The sequence below is a fragment of the Bombina bombina genome, chromosome 7, assembly GCF_027579735.1.
Source record: "Bombina bombina isolate aBomBom1 chromosome 7, aBomBom1.pri, whole genome shotgun sequence".
In the NCBI taxonomy this organism is placed as follows: domain Eukaryota; kingdom Metazoa; phylum Chordata; class Amphibia; order Anura; family Bombinatoridae; genus Bombina; species Bombina bombina.
Genome location: NC_069505.1, coordinates 398,416,900 through 398,444,577, shown reverse-complemented (window position 1 = coordinate 398,444,577; position 27,678 = coordinate 398,416,900). Strand labels below are relative to the sequence as shown.

The 27,678-nt window shown below is 38.4% G+C and overlaps 1 protein-coding gene across 2 annotated transcripts in view; it reads left to right on the top strand.

Moving 5' to 3' along the window:
* The window catches only part of MST1R (macrophage stimulating 1 receptor), a 107,407-nt gene that overhangs the window by 60,122 nt on the left and 19,607 nt on the right, over positions 1–27,678 (top strand). For both annotated transcript variants that reach the window (XM_053721150.1, XM_053721149.1), the window contains exons 7-16: positions 239–417; positions 654–792; positions 1,939–2,078; positions 2,164–2,334; positions 4,612–4,690; positions 6,123–6,335; positions 6,495–6,641; positions 7,660–7,828; positions 7,925–8,014; positions 15,541–15,738. In XM_053721150.1, the coding sequence (XP_053577125.1) occupies positions 239–417; positions 654–792; positions 1,939–2,078; positions 2,164–2,334; positions 4,612–4,690; positions 6,123–6,335; positions 6,495–6,641; positions 7,660–7,828; positions 7,925–8,014; positions 15,541–15,738 (1,525 nt within the window). The remainder of the gene's footprint in view (positions 1–238; positions 418–653; positions 793–1,938; positions 2,079–2,163; positions 2,335–4,611; positions 4,691–6,122; positions 6,336–6,494; positions 6,642–7,659; positions 7,829–7,924; positions 8,015–15,540; positions 15,739–27,678) is intronic.

Sequence of the window (27,678 nt, the reverse complement as noted above, 5' to 3'; positions counted from 1 at the left end):
TATCCATATCTACCCGTAGCGCCTCCTATCCAAAGCTACCCTTAGTGCCTACTATTCTGATATACTTATAGCCCGTTCTCTGCTTATCTGTCTCAGACTCCATTTTGTGCCTTGTGTAAATCTGTTTTGAAGCCCCTTTCTGTTGTACTTCCCCTTTAAGTCCCTCTCATAGATACTGAGTAGAGCACAGTACTGGATACAATCTGTTTGCAGATCCTCACCTCTGTGTCTTTTGCAGTTTTACCCAAACACCGCACCTTTACGGGGTAGCACTAGGATCACCATTTGTGGTAGAGACTTTCAGTCATTCAGTGTGTACAATGGCCCCACCAATGCAGAGATCAGAAAAGAGACACACAAAGTGAGCGTGGGACCTCGCCAATGTATCGTGAACCCCACGGACAGTGACAGCAAAAGGTAAAGTAGAAGAAGGGTGCATTTATAAGTATTTTGATGTCTAGTGTGTAGTGTGCATAAACAGGAGTATAGACAGTAGGGATAAAGTTGTGCACTACATGAAGTACAGATATTACAAAGATGTCTGTCATGATAAAACTATGTATGTTCAGTCTGTAGAGGATACACTGATCTAAAGGCAGTGACAGAGCTGCATCTTACAAGTATTATTATTATTATTATTATTGGTTCCATAGGTTGATTTGCACTTTGGAGAATGTGGGTCCTCCAAACGACACATCATTGGCTGAGCTCATCCTAACAATTGATGAAAATCTATCAGACAAACCTTACTTCATTACGGGCAGAGCATCAGCCAGCAACTTTACTTTTGTGGTGAGATCCCTCAGTTAGTAAATATGATTGCAGAGAATGAAGGAGCATAAAGTTACCAAAGGGAGTGTTTGATGACAAAGTACAAGGGAAGCAGTGACAGGCAGTCAGCTATCAGGAGTGCATGGAATGATTGGACAGGTGGAGTGTATGAAATATTTGTACGGTAATCAGCTATCAGGAGTGCATGGAATGATTGGACAGGTGGAGTGTATGAAATATTTGTACGGTAATCAGCTATCAGGAGTGCATGGAATGATTGGACAGGTGCAGTGTATGAAATATTTGTACGGTAATCGGCTATCAGGAGTGCATGGAATGATTGGACAGGTGGAGTGTATGAAATATTTGTACGGTAATCAGCTATCAGGAGTGCATGGAATGATTGGACAGGTGCAGTGTATGAAATATTTGTACGGTAATCGGCTATCAGGAGTGCATAGAATGATTGGACAGGTGCAGTGTATGAAATATTTGTACGGTAATCGGCTATCAGGAGTGCATGGAATGATTGGACAGGTGCAGTGTATGAAATATTTGTACGGTAATCGGCTATCAGGAGTGCATGGAATGATTGGACAGGTGCAGTGTATGAAATATTTGTACGGTAATCGGCTATCAGGAGTGCATGGAATGATTGGACAGGTGCAGTGTATGAAATATTTGTACGGTAATCAGCTATCAGGAGTGCATGGAATGATTGGACAGGTGCAGTGTATGAAATATTTGTACGGTAATCGGCTATCAGGAGTGCATGGAATGATTGGACAGGTGCAGTGTATGAAATATTTGTACGGTAATCGGCTATCAGGAGTGCATGGAATGATTGGACAGGTGCAGTGTATGAAATATTTGTACAGTAATCAGCTATCAGGAGTGCATGGAATGATTGGATAGGCAGTCAGCCATCAGTGATTGCTTGACATATTTAGACAGGTAATCGGCCTTCAAGAAGTGCATAAAACCATTGGATTGTCAAGGAAGAGGCAGGAGGTGCATGTATTTAACTAGAAACAATCAGAGAGTGAATGAAATAAATGGAGATAAAGTAATCCAATAGGGAGTGCGTTGGATGCCAAGACAGGAAGTGCATGGAACAGGTGGCACAAGAGTCATATTATTTTAATACATACATTTGTTCTCTTCTAGGAGCCACTTATTAGCTCTCTTTCACCCGCATTTGGACCCCTGCTGGGAGGTTCAAGGGTGACATTAAAGGGCAAAAACTTGATTGCAGGAGAAACACAGAGAATATTAATTAATGGAGCTGACTGCTCCATGTACAGTGGGTAAGTGTTCTTATTGGTAGGGTGAATAAATAAACACGCATGTCATATTACGGCTACCAATATATATCTCTATTTCTTTTCCCAGAGCCCCCTGTCCTGTTGATGCCTTATGCTGTGTGTCCCCCTCTTCCGGGTTACTTGGAGGGGTCTCAGTTTCTCTTTGGTTGGACGGTGATGAAATCCCCAACCCAGAACTATTCAATTACCTACCCAACCCATCTGTAGATATCATCCAACCACAGTGTAGCCTGGCCAGGTAGGAAATATTAACCTGGATCACATGACCTCTCTTTCACGCTTTACTAGAGTCAGCTGATGTCACAGAGAGGTCACGTGATCTTAATTTTTTCCGGAACTTACCAGAGATGCAAACCCTATTCCTAACCCTAACTTTGCCTAAGATAAAGATTGTCAGCCATGACATTTAATTATTGGGATGTCATGGTCAGAGACTAGTAGCTCACATAGATAGTAGCGCTAAGTGTCACATAACAATGTAACATTACGGACATTAAAGGGACGTGGGTGTCAAAATTAAACTTCCATTACTCAGAGCATACAATGGTTATCATTAATTGCGCTATTGGCCTTCTTGGTCACATCTTAGCTCATTTCAATAAGGGCATACTAAGATAGGTTCCTGAACATGCATGTGTCTTGAGCACTCTAGGGCAGCAGTGTTTGCTACAATGTTATATATACAGTGCTCATGAGACTTGCAAGTGTCAGTGTCCTGTCATTGAAATTTAATGTTAAAGGGACAGTATACTCCAATTTTCATATAACTGCATGTAATAGACACTACTATAAAAAGTATGCACAGATACTGATATAAAAATCCAGTATAAAACTGTTTAAAAACTTACTTAGAAGCTCCCAGTTTAGCTCTGTTGATGAGGTTAGCTGTAACACCCACTGAAAGTGGTTGTATACCAAAAAGAGAAGATACTGCCCCCTCCCCCGCATATGAAAAGACTCTACACAAAATGGAGCCAGCAGGAGTCTGTAGACATCAGTCTACATCTAAAACGTTGGGGCTTGGTTAGGGGGTCTGAAAATCAGCATAATGTTATTTAAAAATAAGCAAAACTATACATTGTTACAAAAACACTCCCAGATGGGCTATATAAATGGATCATATACAAAATATTTATGCAAAGAAAAATCTAGTGTATAATGTCCCTTTTAAGATTTGCATTACTAGTAGAATTAAATGACATCATAGAATTTGATATTGTTTGTAGAATTACAAATTAGGGATATGAAAAAAATCAGAATTTGGCATTTGTTAGTGAAATGAATGCCAAAAATAGCCGTGGTTTGTGACATTCAGCTCATTTCGGCGCTGGATTTATTATAAATTAGAGATGCAATATACAAAAATATCTGGATTTGCACTTTTATTAAAAAAAAATGGCAAATTCCGAATTTTTGCACATCTCTAATATGTACTTCTATAAGCAATATCTGTTTCTATGATGTCACTGTACAAACAAGGTTGTGCGGAACATAATATAATTATCTAACAGGATTTCCATACAGCCTTGCTTGCACAGTAGTCCTTTTTATTTGTTGTGTTATATATGTCCTTAATTGTCCTCAGTAGGAGAGATAGACAAAGAACTTCAGATTGTAGTAGTGATGTAATTATCATTAAAGGGACACAAAACCCCAATTTTTTTCTTTCATGATTCAGATAGAGCAGCAATTTTAAGCAAGTTTCTAATTTACTCCTATTATAAATGTTTCTTCGCACTCTTGATATCTTTATTTGAAAAAGCAGGATTGTAAGCCTAGGAGCCGGCCCATTTTTGGTTCAGCACCTGAGTAGCACTTGCTGATTGGTGGCTACTCCTAATCATATATATAATGGAAGAGCACCACTTAAATATACTCATTTTGCCTGAAAATGGTTATGTAAATACTGTTTAAATTTAAGGTGACCTTAAGAGAACGTGTATCATTATATGCAAGTAATTCCTGGGACTCTTTTTCACTTGCTACCAGGGAAAGCTCTGACAATAAATGTTTGTTTTATTCTGTACTAGAACATCCATTTGAACCAACACCAACAAACTATTATACATTTTGAAAATACTTTCATTTAGATGAATGGGAAAAAATATATTTGAGTATCATGTCCCTTTTGAAGGAACATGAAACCCAATTTGTTTTCTATCATGATTTAGATAGAACATAACATTTTTCAACAACTTTCCAATTTACTTCTATTATCAGTTTTGGTTTTGTGGGATCCTTTGTTGAAGGAGCAGCAATCCACTACTGGGAGCTAGCGGTACACCTAGTCAAGCCAATGAAAAGAGGTATATATGTGCAGCCACCAATCAGCAGCCTACCTAAAGGATACCAAAATTAGATAAAAGAAATAAATTGGAATGTTGTTTAAAATTGTATGCTCTATCTGAATCATGAAATAAATAATTTTAGGTTTCATGTCCCTTTAAGTTCCTCTCCCCAGTAGCTCCTCAATATGTAACGTCACACCTCTCATCTCTCTTTCTCTCTCTGCCAGTGGTACAGCTCTCACTATTCTCGGGACAAACTTGGATTCTGTGTCTACTGTCTCCATCTTTTTTGAAAATGTGAGAGAGGTCAGTACAAAAATTCTTGTATATTCACATCTGTGACCATAAAGGCTGTGACACACTGCAAGCGATGCGGCGCGAGGCGAAGCAGCTGCTTCGCTCCGCGTCACATCGCTTCTGAAGATCAATTATTTCATCTCTGAGCGCTCAGCTACGCGACCTGACGCAGCAGAGTGCTCAGAGATGAAAAGGCAGGACACACTGAGCGCGCACAGCCGCATCTACACGCTGCGCGCCGCTCCGCTTGCTGTGTGTCACAGCTTTAACCCATTTTTTTCCCATGCCAGACTATGCCACCCTTTACTCAATCAGTTTGCTCATCAAAACAAGCACAGCTGCACATTGACCAATACAAATAATTAAATGTATCTACATAATAATTCAGTTTAGAGCGATTGTAAGAATTGTATAATGAAATCCTTGAAAATGTCATCTAAAGTGATTAGCAGTGGTACTTTCATTCTTTTTAGTTGCTGCCTACATGTTTAATGTCTAAGAGAGGACACCACACTGATGCCTCTGTATTATTAAGCATCTCGAATTAAATTTGGAAATCACCAAGAATACTGATGAAAACGGGCATCTCAGGGGGGTGTCTTGTGCTCTGCCAATAGTGATTATTAGAGATTCACATTCAAATTTGTATTTGTTCGAACGTATGCTGATTTAGCAAATCGTATGATACATGAACAGTCAAATACATTTTTGGACGAAACAGACAAAGAACAAATAATTTCTTGACCAAACTCATGTGATCATTTGTTTTTGCCATTTTGGTGCAAAAAAAATGTGCAGGAAGGGGGAAGAAGCTATAATAGTTTGGCTAATCATCTCCTTTGTTTGTAATGATTTACATGGGTCTGACTCAACATTTAGTGCCAATGTCCAGTTAAGACTTAACCTAGCATAGGGAGGTGGGATACTAGGGGAAGCTCAGACATTTTAAATTACTTTGACTAGAGATATTGGAACGTGCAGTAGTGTGACTTCTGTGCGTCTGTGAGCTAGTCATTCATTGACTCAAAATCAGTGAGTAATATGTTAGGATTGAAAGAGTTTTTTTTTTATTGTCTTAATTCTATAATGTCAGATTTTTTAAAAAAAATTGTTGCATTTATTTGCTGTTTCCATTGACAATAAAGGTAACTAACCCAAATCCAATGTTCGGCCAAAATTAATGCCTACATTAATGAAATTTGGATGAATCGGACATTGGGAAAAATTTGAAACTAATCTTTCACACCTCTAGTGATTATCCCTCTAACTATAGTTGTTAACATACTATAGTTGAGAAATAGTGATTTTTCCCAATTTTTGGTTCCTATAGACCTCAGGGGATGAACCAGTTATCTGTTATCCATCCTATCACTTGTTATCTATTAATTTAAGTTGAATACTACACATTCCAGCATTGCAACTAAAAAGATCTTTTTAACAGGACTGCAGTACAGGAATCTCCGCAAATCGTATTGTGTGTCGTTCTCCCAGCTACACCACAAATAGACCCGTTATTCGTGGGAACCTAAGCTTGCAACTGGACGGCCTGCGCACAGCTCTGTCGCAATTCACATATTTTGAAGACTACAAAATATATACATTTGAGGATTACCTCTTTAAACTGAAGAAAGGGGAGTCAGAAATCGAGACACATGTAAGATCCACGAGGGGCATAAAAGGATTGGGATTTAGGCAGATACACCCAGTTAACAATACAAATGTTTATTGTTAACTGGGTCTGGAAATGGGTTTCTTTGTTTTTCTCTGCAAACATCAGTTCTGTTTAATTTATTGTATTGTTCATTTCTTTCAGCACAAAAATCTTGACCTGATTTCCAGATGTCTGAATGTCACAATGAAAGTTGCAGGGAGAGATTGCAACCCTAAAGTGTTAAAGAATGAGATTACCTGCCAAATTCCTAAGGACCTGGTGATTCCCTCAGAGGGATTGGACGTGCAGGTAAGAGGAAGCAGTGATTCAGTTCAGAGAAGAAAAATGCTAGGGCTGCTGCAAAGTGAGTGTGAGCTCCAGTGGTGAGGGAGTGTGAGCTCCAGTGCAGAAGCGAATGTGAGTTCTAGTGCAGAGCGATTATGAGCTCCAGTGCAGAGCATATGTGAGCTCCAGTGATGAGGGAGTGTGAGCTCCAGTGATGAGGGAGTGTGAGCTCCAGTGCAGAAGCGAATGTGAGTTCCAGTGCAGAGCGAGTATGAGCTCCAGTGATGAGGAAGTGTGAGCTCTACTGGTGAGTGAGTGTGAGCTCTACTGGTGAGTGAGTGGGAGCTCCACTGGTGAGTGAGTGGGAGCTCCACTGGTGAGTGAGTGGGAGCTCCACTGGTGAGTGAGTGGGAGCTCCACTGGTGAGTGAGTGGGAGCTCCACTGGTGAGTGAGTGGGAGCTCCACTGGTGAGTGAGTGTGAGCTCCACTGGTGAGTGAGTGTGAGCTCCACTGGTGAGTGAGTGTGAGCTCTAGTGCTGAGTGATTGTGAGTTCTAGTGCAGAGCGAGTATAAGTTCCAGTGCAGAGCGAGTGTGAGCTCCGCAGAGCAAGTGTGAGCTGCAGTAATGAGCGAGTATGAGCTCTAGTGATGAGGGAGTCTGAGCTCCTGTGCAGAGCAGATGTGAGCTCCAGTGCAGAGCGAGTGTAAGCTGCAGTGATGAGCAAGTGTGAGCTCCAGTGATGAGGGAGTGTGAGCTCTAGTGATGAGGGAGTGTGAGCTCCTATGCACTATGGGTGTAAGCTATGGGCTCATATGCAGAGAGAATGCAATTTAGGACTCTAGCTCGCATGTACACATATATATATATATATATATATATATATATATATATATATATATATATAAAATCTCCCATATAGAGCAGGAGCATGATGAGTCTGTAATGCAAATCAGAGGCTGCAGTATAGGATGGGTGTACTTGAGGAAATGAATTGTGTTTGCTTATTATTATGGTATAACAGTTTGCTCCTTTGTCTTCAGGTGTGTGTGGGCGAGGATTGTGTTCCATTGGGCCGAGTGGTAGTGCTTTCTATGTTGGACCCAATAGTGGGGATAATTCTGGGTACTTTGGCTGCACTGATGGTTGCCGCAGTTCTTGTCTTTTTACTCTGGAAGCATTTCAACAAGGAAAAGCAGAAGAAGATATCAGGTGAGGGGTGGGGTATGGTGATTCACATGGAATATAGTATTGTTATGAATTTGACCATATGGAGCTGGTATAATGTGTGTGCTGTTTTAATTTTAGCCATTGAGAATTTGGAACTGCTGTCCAATAATAACAGAGAAACTGTTGTGTCCCCCACCCACATAATGCACGGAGACTACAGGGAGTCTTGTAAGTGATTATATTGCACCATCTTTCCCATGTTACCTTTTTGTCCTCTATCTACACAATCCTCTATTGGAGTGGCATCTTTACCAGCTCCCACAAATTAATTTTTTCTCAAAACTCCCCTCTCTCTTTTTTACACCCAGGCTTTCTAATACTTTCACCCTGTCACTCGCGTCCTGTTTACCACACCTGGCAATCTCTCCGTTTTTGTTATCCATATCACTCCCTCTCGTTCTCATTCCCACAGTTCCATATGATGGCCTTTTCTATGTACTAAATACGTTAACCATCGTCCATGGTCTCTCTGCTCCTAATATTGTCTGTCTATAGCTTTCTTTTTACTCCATACTGTAGCCATCTCACTCCGTTTTCCATGACTTGTGCATTCTCTATACGCCAGTTGTGGTTATTAATTTGATTAAAATATTTTTACTTTATACTAAATATAATTCTAATTTAGTACTAAATCTCTATGGTGAAACCACTAAACCAATACAAGTAAGTTGTGAAATAAACACTTTAAAAAGAGTCAACCAATATATGTTAATAATAAGAGAAAGATTTACAGGTATATATACACATCTATTTTACAGCAAAACAGTCCAAATAATTAATACAGTGCAACTCTACTACAATACCAATTTTGTGCAACACTGCTAAAAAATCCTAGGAATATACTCAGCCAAATTCACCAATGTGTCCAAAATCAGCCATCCTTTCAGGAACAGGATAAGAAAGAGAGAAAAATAGAGTGTTTCCCAATTGTATTCTCATTTCAAAGGGGTTTGGCCTAGCACATGCCAGTCAAGGCTAATGGGAGTGTCTTTAATTAAACACCTAGTTCAGAGAGAAAGGTGTATCTGGGGGGAAGGGATTTCAATAACAGCTAAATCAGTAAACTATGTCACCACACCAGTATGCACCCTCTACATACTCAGATTATGGCTATTTCTCTAATCCAAGCTCTGATTGTCTCTCTGTAAATTCTAACTCAGGAATATCCATTGTCTATCCTCAAGAGTTGGCGACAGACCAGATTATAAGGATAACCTATGTGACTACAAGTAATTCATTTATTTGTCCAAGCGATTCATTTATCTGGCAGATAGGTATCTTAAAACATGCTCTATCACCAGCCCACAAGGCTACGTTGGACAACCCTGCATCAAGCCTTTCCTCTCCACTGCTCTGTGCCATGGCACTACATAATATTGCATTTCATGCTTGCAGGCACTCTTTGTCGCCTACTGGCGATTCGACCACTGCCTCTTCTCCGTTTTCACATTCTGGCAATTTTTTTTTTAATGTTTTCGCACCCTCTTCTTTCTACACTAAACCTTCTGGAACTTTCAGAAGTTAACAGTAGGCATGGGCACAAATTCGGCATTCCTCACTTGTTATAGACATTTTTAAGTGAATAATTAAAATATATTATACTTAGCATAATAAAACTTGTATTCCTTTCTAGATTTGTATATTGTAGTTGCAAGGCCTACGGAGATCCTTTATGGATTTGTAAAACATTTTAAACATGCAGCCCGCTCACTAACACTGATTTTGACATAGCTAACGATCCTAAATATCCTAAGTTAATTATGTTTTAAAATGCTCGGCTATAAACAGTATGCAAGATATGAAGACTAAAACACTTGTTATTATATTGCGTTGTATTTATCTCTCTGAAGGCAACGTGAGTTACAGAAGTTACAATATTACATTTCCCTTAAAGGGACACTGAACCCAAATTTTTTTCTTTCGTGATTCAGATAGAGCATGCAATTTTAAGCAACTTTCTAATTTACTCCTATTAACAATTTTTCTTCGTTCTCTTGCTATCTTTATTTGAAAAAGAAGGCATCTAAGCTTTTTTTGGGTTCAGTACTCTCCACTATTGGTGGATGAGTTTTTCCACCAATCAGCAAGGACAACCCAGGTTGTTCACCAAAAATGGTCTGGCATCTAAACTTACATTCTTGAATTTAAAATAAAGATACCAAGAGAATAAAGAAAATTTGATAATAGGAGTAAATTAGAAAGTTGCTTAAAACTTCATGCTCTATCTGAATCACAAAAGAAAAAAATTGAGTTCAGTGTCCCTTTAAATAGACATAAGCACCTTGTAATTACAAGACTTTTCTTGCACAATACTTTCTATGACACACATGAACTAGCGCTGTCTAACTACCTTAGAAATTAGCATATGAGCCTAACTAGCTTTAGTTTTCAACAAAGAATAACGAGAATAAAGCAAATGTTATGATAAAAGTATCTAAATCATAAAAGTTTATTTTGACTTGACTGTCCTTGTAAATTGCATGAAAAATGGACAAAATAAATAGTGAAAGCATATTGCAGTCACAAACATTTTATATTATTATTTATGTCTATTTTAAATGTTCTTTGAATTTAACTTCTATGAAGAATTTAAACACCTACGGCTAGATTTAGAGTTTTGTCGGTAACGACCCGAAAAGCTAACGCCGGCTTTTTTCTGGCCGCACCATAAAAATAACTCTGGTATTGAGAGTCCACATAAAGGCTGCGTTAGGCTCCAAAAAAGGAGCGTAGAGCATATTTAACGCAGCTTCAACTCTCGATACCAGAGTTGCTTACGGATGCGGCCAGCCTCAAAAACGTGCTCGTGCACGATTCCCCCATAGGAAACAATGGGGCTGTTTGAGCTGAAAAAAAACCTAACACCTGCAAAAAAGCCGCGTTCATCTCCTAACGCAGCCCCATTGTTTGCTATGCGGAAACACTTCCTACGTCTGCACCTAACACCCTAACATGTACCCCGAGTCTAAACACCCCTAACCTTACACTTATTAACCCCTAATCTGCCGCCCCCGCTATCGCTGACCCCTGCATATTATTATTAACCCCTAATCTGCCGCTCCGTAAACCGCAGCTACTTACATTATCCCTATGTACCCCTAATCTGCTGCCCTAACATCGCCGACCCCTATATTATATTTATTAACCCCTAATCTGCCCCCCACAACGTCGCCTCCACCTGCCTACACTTATTAACCCCTAATCTGCCGACCGAACCGCACCGCTATTATTATAAAGTTATTAACCCCTAATCCGCCTCACTAACCCTATCATAAATAGTATTAACCCCTAATCTGCCCTCCCTAACATCGCTGACACCTAACTTCAATTATTAACCCCTAATCTGCCGACTGGAGCTCACCGCTATTCTAATAAATGTATTAACCCCTAAAGCTAAGTCTAACCCTAACACTAACACCCCCTAAATTAAATATAATTTTAATCTAACGAAATTAATTAACTCTTATTAAATAAATTATTCCTATTTAAAGCTAAATACTTACCTGTAAAATAAATCCTAATATAGCTACAATATAAATTATATTTATATTATAGCTATTTTAGGATTAATATTTATTTTACAGGTAACTTTGTATTTATTTTAACCAGGTACAATAGCTATTAAATAGTTAAGAACTATTTAATAGCTAAAATAGTTAAAATAATTACAAATTTACCTGTAAAATAAATCCTAACCTAAGTTACAATTAAACCTAACACTACACTATCAATAAATAAATTAAATACAATTCCTACAAATAAATACAATTAAATAAACTAACTAAAGTACAAAAAATAAAAAAGAACTAAGTTACAAAAAATAAAAAAATATTTACAAACATAAGAAAAATATTACAACAATTTTAAACTAATTACACCTACTCTAAGCCCCCTAATAAAATAACAAAGCCCCCAAAATAAAAAATACCCTACCCTATTCTAAATTAAGAAAGTTCAAAGCTCTTTTACCTTACCAGCCCTGAACAGGGCCCTTTGCGGGGCATGCCCCAAGAAGTTCAGCTCTTTTGCCTGTAAAAGAAAACATACAATACCCCCCCCACATTACAACCCACCACCCACATACCCCTAATCTAACCCAAACCCCCCTTAAATAAACCTAACACTAAGCCCCTGAAGATCATCCTACCTTGTCTTCACCTCACTAGGTATCACCGATCCGTCCTGGCTCCAAAATCTTCATCCAACCCAAGCGGGGGCTAGTGATCCATCATCCGGTGGCTGAAGAGGTCCAGAAGAGGCTCCAAAGTCTTCATCCTATCCGGGAAGAAGAGGCGATCCGGACCGGCAACCATCTTGATCCAAGCGGCATCTTCTATCTTCATCCGATGACGACCGGCTCCATCCTGAAGACCTCCACCGCGGACCCATCTTCTTCCGGCGACGTCCAACTGAAGAATGACGGTTCCTTTAAGGGACGTCATCCAAGATGGCGTCCCTCGAATTCCGATTGGCTGATAGGATTCTATCAGCCAATCGGAATTAAGGTAGGAATATTCTGATTGGCTGATGGAATCAGCCAATCAGAATCAAGTTCAATCCGATTGGCTGATCCAATCAGCCAATCAGATTGAGCTCGCATTCTACAATGCGAGCTCAATCTGATTGGCTGATTGGATCAGCCAATCGGATTGAACTTGATTCTGATTGGCTGATTCCATCAGCCAATCAGGATATTCCTACCTTAATTCCGATTGGCTGATAGAATCCTATCAGCCAATCGGAATTCGAGGGACGCCATCTTGGATGACGTCCCTTAAAGGAACCGTCATTCTTCAGTTGGACGTCGCCGGAAGAAGATGGGTCCGCGGTGGAGGTCTTCAGGATGGAGCCGGTCGTCATCGGATGAAGATAGAAGATGCCGCTTGGATCAAGATGGTTGCCGGTCCGGATCGCCTCTTCTTCCCGGATAGGATGAAGACTTTGGAGCCTCTTCTGGACCTCTTCAGCCACCGGATGATGGATCGCCAGCCCCCGCTTGGGTTGGATGAAGATTTTGGATCGGTGATACCTGGTGAGGTGAAGACAAGGTAGGATGATCTTCAGGGGCTTAGTGTTAGGTTTATTTAAGGGGGGTTTGGGTTAGATTAGGGGTATGTGGGTGGTGGGTTGTAATGTTGGGGGGGGGTATTGTATGTTTTCTTTTACAGGCAAAAGAGCTGAACTTCTTGGGGCATGCCCCGCAAAGGGCCCTGTTCTGGGCTGGTAAGGTAAAAGAGCTTTGAACTTTCTTAATTTAGAATAGGGTAGGGCATTTTTTATTTTGGGGGGCTTTGTTATTTTATTAGGGGGCTTAGAGTAGGTGTAATTAGTTTAAAATTGTTGTAATATTTTTCTTATGTTTGTAAATATTTTTTTATTTTTTGTAACTTAGTTCTTTTTTATTTTTTGTACTTTAGTTAGTTTATTTCATTGTAGTTATTTGTAGATATTGTATTTAATTAATGTATTGATAGTGTAGTGTTAGGTTTAATTGTAGGTAATTGTAGGTATTTTATTTAATTAATTTAATGATTGTATAGTGTTAGGTTTAATTGTAACTTAGGTTAGGATTTATTTTACAGGTAATTTTGTAATTATTTTAACTAGGTAACTATTAAATAGTTCTTAACTATTTAATAGCTATTGTACCTGGTTAAAATAATTACAAAGTTGCCTGTAAAATAAATATTAATCCTAAAATAGCTACAATGTAATTATAATTTATATTGTAGCTATATTAGGATTTATTTTACAGGTACGTATTTAGCTTTAAATAGGAATAATTTATTTAATAAGAGTTAATTAATTTCGTTAGATTAAAATTATATTTAATTTAGGGGGGTGTTAGTGTTAGGGTTAGACTTAGCTTTAGGGGTTAATACATTTATTAGAATAGCGGTGAGCTCCGGTCGGCAGATTAGGGGTTAATAATTGAAGTTAGGTGTCGGCGATGTTAGGGAGGGCAGATTAGGGGTTAATACTATTTATTATAGGGTTAGTGAGGCGGATTAGGGGTTAATAACTTTATTATAGTAGCAGTGCGGTCCGCTTGGCAGATTAGGGGTTAATAAGTGTAGGCAGGTGGAGGCGACGTTGAGGGGGGCAGATTAGGGGTTAATAAATATAATATAGGGGTCGGCGGTGTTAGGGGCAGCAGATTAGGGGTACATAAGTATAACGTAGGTGGCGGTCGGCAGATTAGGGGTTAAAAAAATTTAATCGAGTGGCGGCGATGTGGGGGGACCTCGGTTTAGGGGTACATAGGTAGTTTATGGGTGTTAGTGTACTTTAGAGTACAGTAGTTAAGAGCTTTATGAACCGGCGTTAGCCCAGAAAGCTCTTAACTACTGACTTTTTTCTGCGGCTGGAGTTTTGTCGTTAGATTTCTAACGCTCACTTCAGACACGACTCTAAATACTGGAGTTAGAAAAATCCCATTGAAAAGATAGGATACACAATTGACGTAAGGGGATCTGCAGTATGGAAAAGTCGCGGCTGAAAAGTGAGCGTTAGACCCTTTTTTGAGTGACTCCAAATACCGGAGGTAGCCTAAAACCAGTGTTAGGAGCCTCTAACGCTGGTTTTCACGGCTACCGCCAAACTCCAAATCTAGCCGCTAGCAAAGGAAATACATTTGTTTAAAAATAAAATATTCTACAAAATCGTGATTTTTTTTTTTATAACAGAACATCCTTTTAAAAAAAACCCTCTTTCTTCTGTTTGAAAATTGTGCTTTTTCCCCACGCTCCCTAGATAGGCCCAAAAGCAGAATGCTGCAAATCAAATAGCTAATTTAGGCAATTTACAGCATTTTAAGATTTTGATTTTTGGCCTTTCCAGGGAGTGTGGGAGAAAGTACCATTTTTACAGAAAATCTTTTGATTATCTATTTGGTTTTATATTTGGACCTTTTTTATTAATATATTTTATAAAAAAATGTACTTTCAGTTTTTACATTTTTTTTTTTTTTTTTTTTAATATTCAAACTTACAGTGCAGGAAATAAAAATTAATATTTTATTAGGTAACAAGGTGAATATATAGTTTGTTCAATTGATAAAGTAATTTCTTTAAAAAAAATATTTGTAAACATTGAAGTATAGATCAAAACAAACACAGACATTGGTGGAATATAAATATTTTTTTTTTTTTTAAATCCCTCTACATTGAGGAGCCAAACTCCATATGTATATAGGAAGATGACTCAGACACAAACCTTACTAGTCCTTTTAAAGGGACATTATTGAGGTTACCTTTAGTCATTGGTGCCGCCATGTTGAAATCTAGCTTTCACTACATTCCAGTGCTGATATGTTTGCACATGTGCAGCAGTTCTCCTTCAGATACCTGTAGTGTAACCTAGGTCCCAAAATTGCCGCATCTATGATTAGAGGGAGGTGCATCACATGTATTCAATGTCCCTTTAACTGGATCTCAACATCCAATACAATGGTGGAACTCTTTGATTTTTCTTTGATCTATGAGTACGGTCCATGTTGGTTTAAAACTGGTCAGATCATGTGTTAACCCTCTAGAGACATGTTTAATTGAATATTAATAAATCTTTTCTGATTTATCTGTCTTTCCTCTTCAATATTTGCCCAGAGCTTGTCTCTTCCTCTTTTATCTGTTCTTCTCTACCTCTCAACTTATATCCTAATCTTTCTCATTATTCTTTGTCTTTCCCACATACAGATATTCCCAGCAGCAGCTCCGGAGGGGCAACATATCATGGAAGAGGGTATTTGGGGGGCAGTATTGGAGCTAGCAGTATGCCCTTACTGATCACTAGTTTGCTGGATAATCTAAGGCCAGAGCTCCTGGAAGAGGTGAAAGAAGTTCTGATCCCTCAGGAAGGCCTCACCACTCATCGCGACCGGATAATTGGAAAAGGTCAGTCGCAAAGTCATGTAATGATCCCAGCAAACCGGAGCTATACGGAACTGTATTGGTTTTGCAATAATCTGACATAATACAAGGGATTGGCAAATGTGTTTAAATTCAAATACGAACTTTATTGTCTAAATTTTATTTTGAAATTTTAATGTTGATAAGATCAAATATTCTTTGAAGTTCAAAAATCAAATGTTATTTCCATTTTTCGAATGTAACTTTTTGATTTTGAATTTTGGTTTCGATTTTGAATTTTGGTTTCGATTTATAAAAGATAAATGTAGATTAGAAATATTATTTCGAATTCAATTATTACTTTTATAAACAATAGCTGTAGATTAGAAATACTATTTTGAAATTGAAATGGAATATTACAAATTCAATTTGCATACAACGAATTAGAATTTGAACTAAACATTTGATTATTCGAAAACAAACATTTAAGAAAAGAATGTTATATGAACATTCATAATTCAAACAAATGTATCGAAATATGTCTCAAATTTTATATGTTTTTTTTTTTTTTAACATTCACTCATCCCTACATAATTCCCTCTGCATACGGCTATACAGTTCAACATTAATAAATTCTTGTGTGGTCGCATGTCACTGTATAAATGCCTTACAGGGACTTGATACTGATTTTTTTTTTTTTAAATATCTTTTTTATTGAGGTTGTGAGAAGGGTTACAGCAAGTATTTATCCAGAGACAATAAACATATAACATAAAAACAAGCAGGGTGTACCCAAAAACATATTTTTACAAACATAGCAAGAAAGTGGATTCCCTAAATGGAGGGATTTCCAAAAGTGTAGGCTTAATCAGCACAACCGTTTAATAATAAAAGCTCAAGAAACATAAGTGTCAAAAAGTAAAAATATCCTTTAATACATCACACAATTCACAAACATACCACATTCATGCATGGGATCCCAGTAATAAAAAAGTCAATAGACTGAGAGCAAACTTCTGGTGCACCAGGGTAAACTGGATATATGTATAGTAACCAGTGGTATTAAATATTTGTAATCCACAAGGAAGATAATTCCATATCTTTAAAGTCCCCAAAGTGCCGCTCTGCCGAACTAGCCAAACCAAACCCTCGACCCAAAACAGTGATCAGATCACCTTCAAAGCATACCTCTTCAAGCCGTGCATGTATATGTTATCACAGGTGCATAAGCTGTCATATTCTTCATGACCACATTTGGTAAACAGTACTACCTGTGTTCGTAGTGCCAACGGCGGAATCTACAATGCTTACATGAAGCGCGGTCTTACAGGGCAGGTCGGGGCTAGTCGGGATCCAATGCTGCAGTAACAGAAACAGGCTGCAAAGCACCGACGAGTCTGAACGCTCGTTTCACTCCTTCACCTAGTGCAGCGTGGAGATGAGAAGCTTCACGCTGCACTAGGTGAAGGAGTGAAACGAGCGTTCAGACTCGTCGGTGCTTTGCAGTCTGTTTCTGTTACTGCAGCATTGGATCCCGACTAGCCCCGACCTGCCCTGTAAGACCGCGCTTCATGTAAGCATTGAAGATTCCGCCGTTGGCACTACGAACACAGGTAGTACTGTTTACCAAATGTGGTCATGAAGAATATGACAGCTTATGCACCTGTGATAACATATACATGCACGGCTTGAAGAGGTATGCTTTGAAGGTGATCTGATCACTGTTTTGGGTCGAGGGTTTGGTCCGGCTAGTTCGGCAGAGCGGCACTTTGGGGACTTTAAAGATATGGAATTATCTTCCTTGTGGATTACAAATATTTAATACCACTGGTTACCATACATATATCTAGTTTACCCTGGTGCACCAGAAGTTTGCTCTCAGTCTATTGACTTTTTTATTACTGGGATCCCATGCATGAATGTGGTATGTTTGTGAATTGTGTGATGTATTAAAGGATATTTTTACTTTTTGACACTTATGTTTCTTGAGCTTTTATTATTAAACGGTTGTGCTGATTAAGCCTACACTTTTGGAAATCCCTCCATTTAGGGAATCCACTTTCTTGCTATGTTTGTAAAAATATCATTCTCTAGGTAGCACCTGTTTCTTTAACAATAAGTATCTGAGTACAGCTGTCCTGTTCTGTTTTGTTTACCCAAAAACATAACAAAGAATCAGAGCTACAACATATCTGGGTATAGAGTCTGTGCGTCCCTGGATGAACATCAAAACAAGGAATATATAATATAAGGCTATGTCTGGTATACATATCCCAAGTATTGTAGTTAGAAAAGTTTACAACAAATATCTAGTAGACAAGAGTCATATTGCAAAACATATATAACCAGTATACCAATAAAGAATAATAAAAACCTCAAATTGGGGCAAGTGAGAGTTAGCTGGTGTTTGATCACTTTTGGATCAAGTTAGCGGGGAAGGGGAAAAGGAAATTCAGCGGGCAAGAGCCGCTCTAATTGGGATGGGGGAAGGGGGCGGGGGGGCGGAACCTTATAAGATACCAAGATAGTAAGGTGCAGGGAGTAAGTAGGGGTCATGTCATATAGCCACAGGAGTAGCCTTCAAAGGAACAGCTTATTGTTTATGCAAGGAATAGGGAGGGGAACAGCAATTCAATGTGTAGTACAGGCTGTCCTGCTCAAGACTCTTAAATTCCCGAAAATATCATTAGGTTGAGATAGTAGGCATATTGGGGGAGGAAGCGTGTTAAGACAGGTCTAAAAGTAAAATATTGGGGGAGAACAAACGTCATATACATACTTTTTACCATGCAATATCCCCCAATATAATGATATTTTAAATGATACTGTGTACATATTACCAAACTGCCTTAACTGAGAGGCTTCATCATTGATCCATTTAAAATACTAATATCCTCCTCTGACATAGAAGGTAACTCTTATACCTAATGGGGCTTATAGTATTGACGGAAAAAATTAGTATTACAGAGCAGGTTAATACTGCTGAAGAGAACATCAAAATGGGTGGAGACATAAAATGGTGGGGAGTGATAGACATTATTGGAGACTATATAAGAACAACCACAGTGCTCACTCTAAGTGTGACCAACATATGTAAATAACACTAATTAGTAGGCGCTGCTTCAAAGTGTCGTAATTATATAATTGCGGGAGCAAGGGTTCTTTACTACTATATGGAAATGGAGAAGCAATGCTCTTTACTACCACTTGGTGAATATGAGCGAAAATTACAACTTAGAATTAAAAACTTTAACAGAACTCATTATTCACCACATAATATGGACCAGCTCTAACTACTGGGCTTTATGCTGCTGGATATCCTATTAGGTATTGTAGTATGGGGTTATGAAGGGGGTATTTCCCCATTAACTAGAATACACATATATATTAAACATTCAAACAGTTGAGAGATATAGGTGCTGGTATTACATGTAAAGTAATAACCTCTGGCTATACTAGTATGTTACCAAAAACTATGAACAAGATTTATTCCGTTCATGACCCAAGGGGGGAGGGATGGATGAGAGCACAAACTAGTCAGATGACATCTACCTCATCAACCAGATATTATCTGTCCACGGTATAAGCACCAAATCCATCATGTGTATTATATAGGTATACTAAAGCCCCTTACTTACTCTAAAGTCCTGTTGCAACATTATTCTGTCATATAGTTATGAGCTAGAACAAATCTGTCTCAGGCACTACAAACATCAAAAACAATAAGGACCAGGATAACAGTACAAGGTCATAGACATAGCATATAATAAAATACAACAATAATGAGAGTGAAGGTGAGAATGAAAATGAGAATGAAAATGAAAAACCCTGAGCCAAAAGAGAGTAAGATATGTACCCGTGCGTAGGCTCTTAGGTTTACCTGGCTGAGATCCGTCGCCGGGTTAGTCCTTGTCTTCAAGTCCTAAGAAAGCGGAGAAAGTCTAGGGCAAGGTTTATACCCAACATGTGCTCCGCTGGTATTTGGAACCTAGAAGCAAGCAAATGCAGTTGTAACAGGTTTAGTTGAATGTCTATGTTTTAAGTGTCTAGAATCTTAGCTGTGGTTGTCTTCTTCCTGAAGAGGAGGATCTGCATTTTGGGGACGCCATTCTGGTGCTGTGGTGTTGAGTCCCTTTGAGTTGTTTTCCATTTTTCCCTGGACTCTCGGGTGGGTGTCAGCCCCAAGTTGTGTAGAACTTTCAGGCCCTGTTCCAGGGTTGAAATAACAAATGATTGTTCCTCGTGTTTGAAGAAAATCTTTACCGGGAACCCCCATCTGTACTTTATATCGTGATGTCTTAAGGTTTGTGTCACCTGTTGAAAAGATCTCCTTCTGGCTAAGGTGTGTGGGGACAAGTCAGGAAAAATTTGTAGATTATGATAAGGTTCGTTGAGAGGTTTGCTGGTAAAAGATGCTTTGAGGATTTTCTCTTTTGTAGTATAGTAGTGAAGTCTCAAGATCACGTCTCTCGGAACATCAGAGGGTGAATTGCGTGAGCGCAGTGCCCTATGGGCTCTGTCGATCAGGAGGTCTGAGTCTGTAGCAGAGCCTAGTAGGTCTTTGAAGAGGCCGAGTAGGTAGTTGTTAAGTTCCGCCAGTGCTATTTCTTCTGCTATTCCTCTGATCCTCAGATTGTTCCGGCGGGATCTGTCTTCAAGATCCACCAGTTTGGTCTCCAGGTCAGAAACTTGTTCAGCTAAACTCTGGGAGTATGCAAGCAGATTTGAGTGATCTACTGCTAGTTCCTCATGTTTTTTCCCAGTGTTTCCGTTCTTTCTCCCAGTGAGGAGATATCTTGTTTTAATTCGCTGACTGATTGGCGGAGATCCTGTCTTAGAGACGAATAGTGAGTGTCCATTTTATCAGATAAGGTCTTGATTGTCTCTAAGAAGGTTGATTGTGAAAGAGTTGTTCTGTCTTTGGATGAGTGATCTCCTTTCAGGTGTCTGTGCGTAGAGATATTGGAGTCCCTGGAGTCCTCTTCTGAAAGGTCTGGGTCAGACACATTTTTACTGCTGAAGTGGTCTGTTAAGGTTCTCTTCCGGAGTTCTTGGTGTTTTGGTTTCCTTTTTCCAGAATGCGCCATACTTAGTAGCGGGTGACCTTGTGAGATCCAGGCGTAGAGAATATTTCTGTCCTGAAGTTGGAGCCTGGGGGGGGTTTGGACCGGAACTTCGCTTATGATGGGTCTAGCCCTACCTCCGGGGAAAGTGCCACCTCTGGACGAGTCCGGAAAAAGGAGGATGGGTATGACCCGCAGTCAATAGTGGCTGCGGGAAAGGAAGGAGGGGGGATCTTTGTATGAGTGGTATCAAGTAATGTGATTAAATCTTCAGTAGGAGAGTAACACTGCAAAAGATCTATTTATGTAAATAAGACTGAAGTTATCTGGAATAGTAGACTGTGTGGTTAGTAGAGTGGTTTGCACCTCACAGGGTAGGAGGGGAGATGGAGAGAAAGAAGGTTAAGTCCTGGTTAAACTCACAGTGCCTGATGTTTCTAGTAAATAGGCAGATCTCAAAACCTCCCCACCTCTCTCTCAAATGTGCCTGTAGACCTTTTCCTCCTGTTTTATCACAACCTCCTTTAGTTGTTACATATGATGTGTGCTGGAGGGACAGGTAACAGGGTCCCGATGAAAAGAGGGAATATTACAAGTGAGGACCGAGGCCAGGCAGCAATGTGTAGGAGTAGCTGAAGGACAGAGCTCTGAGTGTGACTCTCTATCTTAGGGACCTTCTCCCCTGTATTCCTAGAAGTTATGTAGGGTGTCCCTGCTGTGCCCAGTTCTTATAAATAATGCAGTATAGTGCAAGTGCAGAATTCTTGCCTACGCTGTGTCTCCGCTACTATAGAACTAGTAAAAGGAGCAGTTGTCTTACCGGGTGCAGATAGATGAGAAGATGGCGTCCGTTCGCGCCAAAAGTCTGTTCCTGAGACTGCTAGCCTGTGGACCCTCTGCGCTAGATGCGAGCTATGAGGAGAAGTGTTTCCAAACTGTCCCCTTAGTCACCGATGTCCGGTGCAGGGCTTCTGAAGGCAGCATGTGATTTTTCACCATGTAAGAGGTGGAGAGTGGTGCAGGGAGTCCTCTCCATAAGGCACGCTGGGGAGCGTCAGCTGTGATCGCTCCATGAACTCCGTCGGGTCTAAAGTCCTCCGGGTGAGATGCAGGAGGTGTCGGGTAGGATCCGTTATAGTGTAGCGACCCAAGGAGGTTGTTAGGTATGAAGGGACAGAGCTGCCGCTGGAGATGTGGATCCCTAAGACAGCGGTGCTTCAGTATGCGGCTTCAGTATGAGCAGAGCTGGGTGGGAGGGAAATAGTTCCAGTATGGAGTCAAAACTATCCAGAACCAAGTCTAGGGTACATGAGTTATAATCTTAAATCGGATTAGGTCGGGGGTTTAGAAAATATATGTGAATATAGCTGTTTAGTGAATGGAGCTCTTGCTATACCCGACCGCTCAGTATGGCTGCTGGCTCCGCCCCCTCTTGATACTGATTTTTGTTCACTGTTCTATATAAAAGAGAATATCCTTTATTCAGAAAAATGTATTTGTTAAATTAATATTTTGCTGGGGGAAAAAACAACTTTGATGAAATGCACTCCTCAAAAAAAATTCAGAATCTGCAGAAAGATTGGCAAATACAACTCCATAGTCCCTTTTAAATAAGCCATCATATTTAGTTAACTGGTATCTCAGAGCTGAACTGTTTTTTGGTGGGACCAGACTGATATACTTATGTAGTCCTCCTCTGTAAAAGGCAAACATGAGCTCAAAGAGGCTACAACCTGTGTAGTTTCCATCCCCAAAAGCTAATAATATAGAGGGTTAAAGTTAATACAAAGATTCTACACTCAGACTCTTAGCTAATCCCAAATGGTGATGTAACCTCAAAAACAATATCACCAAAGTTTAGAAGAGAAGAAAAAGTGATTGGGATAGCGCTACGCAGCTGCGAGTCTTATAAAGTGAAATAAATATATATTAGTTTGGATCTATTTTTATCTGAATATGAAGGTGTCCCTGTTTTGGGTTGTTCAATTATGGGATTACTATTTTGATATATAAGGATCCCCGGTTTATTTTGATCATATAACCTGGATGATAGAGTAATTTCTATATTTTTAAAATAGTCTTATGTCCTATGTTTTTTATATATAAGTATCTTATAGATATTATTATAAAATATGATGTAAAAGAAGAGAGAGGAGCAAGTGCTTTAAGATATATGTATTTTATTCCTATACAGATAAGGTTCTTATCGTATAATAGTTAACAATAAAATCTAACACATAGATGCCGGCATCTAGATTTAAAACCACATTAAAACAGTTTTTTATTTGAAATTTATACTTGTTATATTCTATCAGTATTACTGCTGGTTTTGGACTATAACCGTGGTTTTATGAAAGCAGCTCTGATTGGCAACATCTGATAAAAAACAAAAAGTTTCTATTCCTTGACATACATGTATCGTATATTTTGTTTGTTACAATTACAATTTTTCAGTGCAGATCTAGTTTTACAATATATTAGCTAGATGAGTGTGAATACCACGTATTTTTACTTAGACATTGATATTCCAGGTCTACGGTGGTTTGTCACAGCGGTAAATGGTAGTAAGTGGATTTATCTGTCATATATACGTGTATAAGCAGATTGTCTCTTGTTATAAAAACCTTTTTATATTGTCCATATTCTGGATCTCCTCCGTTAAAGTTGTGACCGGCCGGTCCTTTGGTGAAGTAGTTCTGTATGTTCTCCCTTGTTTTCTTTTTTTTGGTTAAAATCCGGGTTCTTCAGGTATTTCCTGATCCAATTGTGGATTTTCTCCTTGTGTCTGTGTAGCCCTTAAGCCAGGTGATTGAGGCTGGAGCGGTTACTGGATCCTTGGATAGGAATTACACATATGGAGTCTGTCCCTAGAAAGTGGGATATGGCTCGATGTACCTATCCTAGCCAGCCCGAACACGAGAAAGACCTCTCACCTGCTGGGTTCTGTGTTTAGATATCCTGTGACTGTCAGCAATCTCTACGCGTTTCAGCCTGGGGCCTTTATCAAGATGCTTGTGTGCTGTGCAGTCTGGATTTAAATATCGTGTCCATCTTCCTGATTGGATCTTGTTCTTGACCAATCCCTATTGTTTATTTGTTGTTCCTCCTCCTGGAAGGTTGTCTCTTATTCCTCTCTTTGTGTTGTTAATATAAGGTTATCTATCCTTTATACATCCTGACCTGTTGTTATTATATTTCAAACTTATTAGTTCATCTGTGAACGCATATGGGTTGTTGTGTATCGTTTCTTACGATAAAAGTAAAAATAGAGATAAAGATGAAAATAAAAATAGAAATAGAAATAAAAACACAGTTCTCAAGCCTATGCTCCACTCTTCCTTAAGTGGTTTTTTTGGGGGGACCTTTATTCTTTATCAACTTATATCGTTTGTTTCCCAGTATGGGAAGAACAAGAGAACATCAGTGACACAATCACCAATGGTGATACAAAAATAGAAAATACAAGGAAAGAACCCATACATATATTCAGTAAAAAGAAAACTAATAACACGAACAAGAAAAATCTACTAAAAAACTCACATATGACACACAATACAGTACAACAATATGACAATAACTCATATGGAAGAGGATGGAGAAACAATTATAGGAATTGGAGAGATGAAACTAATAATAAACCAGATAGACACTGGGAAAATTCAAACTGGGAAAAATCACATTGGGAAAAACCCCATAGGAATTTTAACAACACTAGAACGTATCAGAATTGGAATAGGAATAGAGACCAATACCAAGAATACCGACATAGAGAACCTTACCAAAACTATCACTATAAAGAGAGCGAATACTACTACCAAGATCCCATAGATAAACATCATGAGAGATATTACAATGAACCATACCAGAACACTAGGAATAGAGATAGAGACTTTAGACCCACAATAAGGGATGATTCATATAATAGACAGGATAACTGGAGACTACCGACACATAATAGATTCATGCCACTAAGACAAGAAATCAGCCCAAGGAGAGAATATAAGAATAAATCAGACAATACAAAAGCAAACACAACCCCCTCCAATGTACATTTTTTAGAAGAAACCCCCGCCAGAGCGGGGACATCAAGAAACCTAATAGAGGAAGCAAAACCCCAAAGAATACAACAAGGGAAAAGAAGGTTAGAGGTAGAAGAGGGAGAGGAACCCCAAAACAAAACAGTGAGGAGATAACCACAAACAATGAAAAAGAGAAAATTGGTATATTTAACATAAGCAAAACACCACTAAATAAAGATCAAGAAAGAGTACTTAATAAGGGCCTATCCTTCGCTCCCTCATGCAAACTCAACAAATTTGAGACCCTCATTAACATCAACCAATACATCCGCAAACTCACACTAAAAAGGTATTTTTTAAAAAATCCAATACAAGACAGGAATAAAAACGAGAACAGTCAATACAAACACACCAACCTACGAGCGAAATCTTCTTTCTATCCCACTCAGGACAAAAGTGAGCATATTAAATTATTTGAACAGAACATAAAAAAAGAACTAGAGGCCCTAGATCAAACCAAACCAATTAAGAGAAATATGAATAGGAAAGAGATTCAAACACTAAAAGAACTTCAGAATAACAAAGAGATCATAATCAAACCGGCCGACAAAGGTGGGGGGCTGGTCATTATGGATAGGACATACTATGTAGAGGAATCAAATAGAATATTACAAGACAAACTAACATATGAGAAACTAAAAGATAATCCCATTAAAAAACAAAAAGATAAATTAAGTAACATACTCAAAAAAGCAAAAGATGAAGGGATTATAAACGATTCAGAATCAGAATTCCTCTCCATAGATTACCCCAAAACACCTACATTTTACTTTCTGCCAAAAGTGCATAAAAATTTAGAGAAACCACCAGGACGTCCCATCATTTCTGGGATAAACAGCTTAACATCAAATTTGTCACAATACGTGGACTTCTATTTACAGAAGTATGTTACTAAATTACCAGCATACCTTAGAGACTCTACACACTTTATTAATAAGATTAGAGAAATAACATGGAAAGAAAATTACACACTAGTGACATGTGATGTGAATTCCTTGTACACTAATATATCACATGAACTAGGACAAAGAGCTGTGAAAAAAACCTTAGATAAAGATGAGGAACTACCTGAACATCAGAACAGATTTATTATGGAATGCATAGATTTTATCTTACAAAACAATAGTTTTTATTTTAACAATGAGGTATATCTACAGATTAAGGGAACGGCAATGGGCACAAGGTTCGCCCCCAGTTACGCAAATTTATTCATGGGACAATTTGAAGATGAACATATACATAATGGCCCATGGGGGACGAACCTTGTGCTCTATTGCAGATATATTGACGATATATTTATCATCTGGCAAGGAGACACAGAACTACTGGACACATTTATTATAGACCTCAATACCAATAGTCTTGGTATCACATTCACGCATGAATATAGTAGATGGAAAATACACTTTTTAGATATTGAAATTGAAATTAACAACCTCCAAATCAATACCAAAAACTACTTTAAAACTATAGATGCAAACAATTATATACATGCAGAAAGTTGCCACCTCAAACAGTGGAAATCTAATATCCCAAAAGGACAATATCTACGAGTAAGGAAAAACTGCTCCACACTCGAAAGTTACCAATCTCAATCTGACATACTAACATCTAGATTCATAGAGAAGGGGTATAATAAAGACACTGTAGAAAAGATAAGACAGGAAGTGTCAACAGTAGATAGAGAGTCTCTATTAATAAAGAAAAACAAAGAAGAAAGAGAAATCGATGATTTCTTTATACCCTTCATAACCGAATACAGTAGCCAACACTTTGAAATAAGAAAAATTCTGAAAAGGAATTGGCATCTAATAAAACAAGATCAAATCTTAGGGAAAAGGGTAAGAAAGCAACCAGACATAATTTTTAAAAGGGCCAAAAACCTCAAAATGATATTATCACCGAGTGAGTATAGAGAAAGAAACAACACCGTTGACGGAGACCTAAATGGAAATAAACTAAAAGGTTTCTTCCCCTGTATATCCTGTAAATCTTGTAAATACAGTGAAAAAAGAAAGGAAATAAGATCATCCAATTCAAATTTTTGTCTAAAAATAAATCAACTAATAAGATGCACAGACAGGAATGTCATCTATTGCATAAAATGTACATGTAACCTACTATATTTTGGACAAACAAGTAGAACTGTAAAAGATAGAATACGAGAACATATTCTAAAAATAGAACACGAAGCAACAGACACAATACTGTACTCACATTTTAAAGAAAAACACTCCAGTAATTTAAAAGATTTCAAATACTGGGGTATTAAAAAACTACATCTGGGAATAAGGGGGGGGAATATGAATACACTCCTCCTCAAAAAGGAAGCAGAATGTATCTTCAATTTCAAAACATTACACCCATTTGGATTAAATTCAGAAATGGATCTAAATACATTAATATAACTGTGATAATAAAAGACACAGATTGCAATGTATATATAACTTTTTATCACATTATACTCACTGGCAAGAAAGATATTACAGAAGTTTAAATTATACCAAAACAGTCCACGAACAAACACTAAAAGCACACACAAAAAAACTTTTTTTGCACAAATAATATATAGACACATGTTAAACACATAGGTAAAGTAATGAACGTCCTCTAAAAATATTTATCACATTCCTCACTAAGAAACTCCAACACATGAAAAAATTCCACAAAACTATGGAGCAAACCTATTCACGAAAATTTTCCCCTAAAAATCAATAGAATTAAGAGGTTAAACACATAGATAAACAATGGTCTTATAAAATTCACACTTTTAAAACTTAGAAAATTTATTTCACAACTATGTAAGAAAAGGGTTTATATATGATTCTGAATACAGGCAGTTA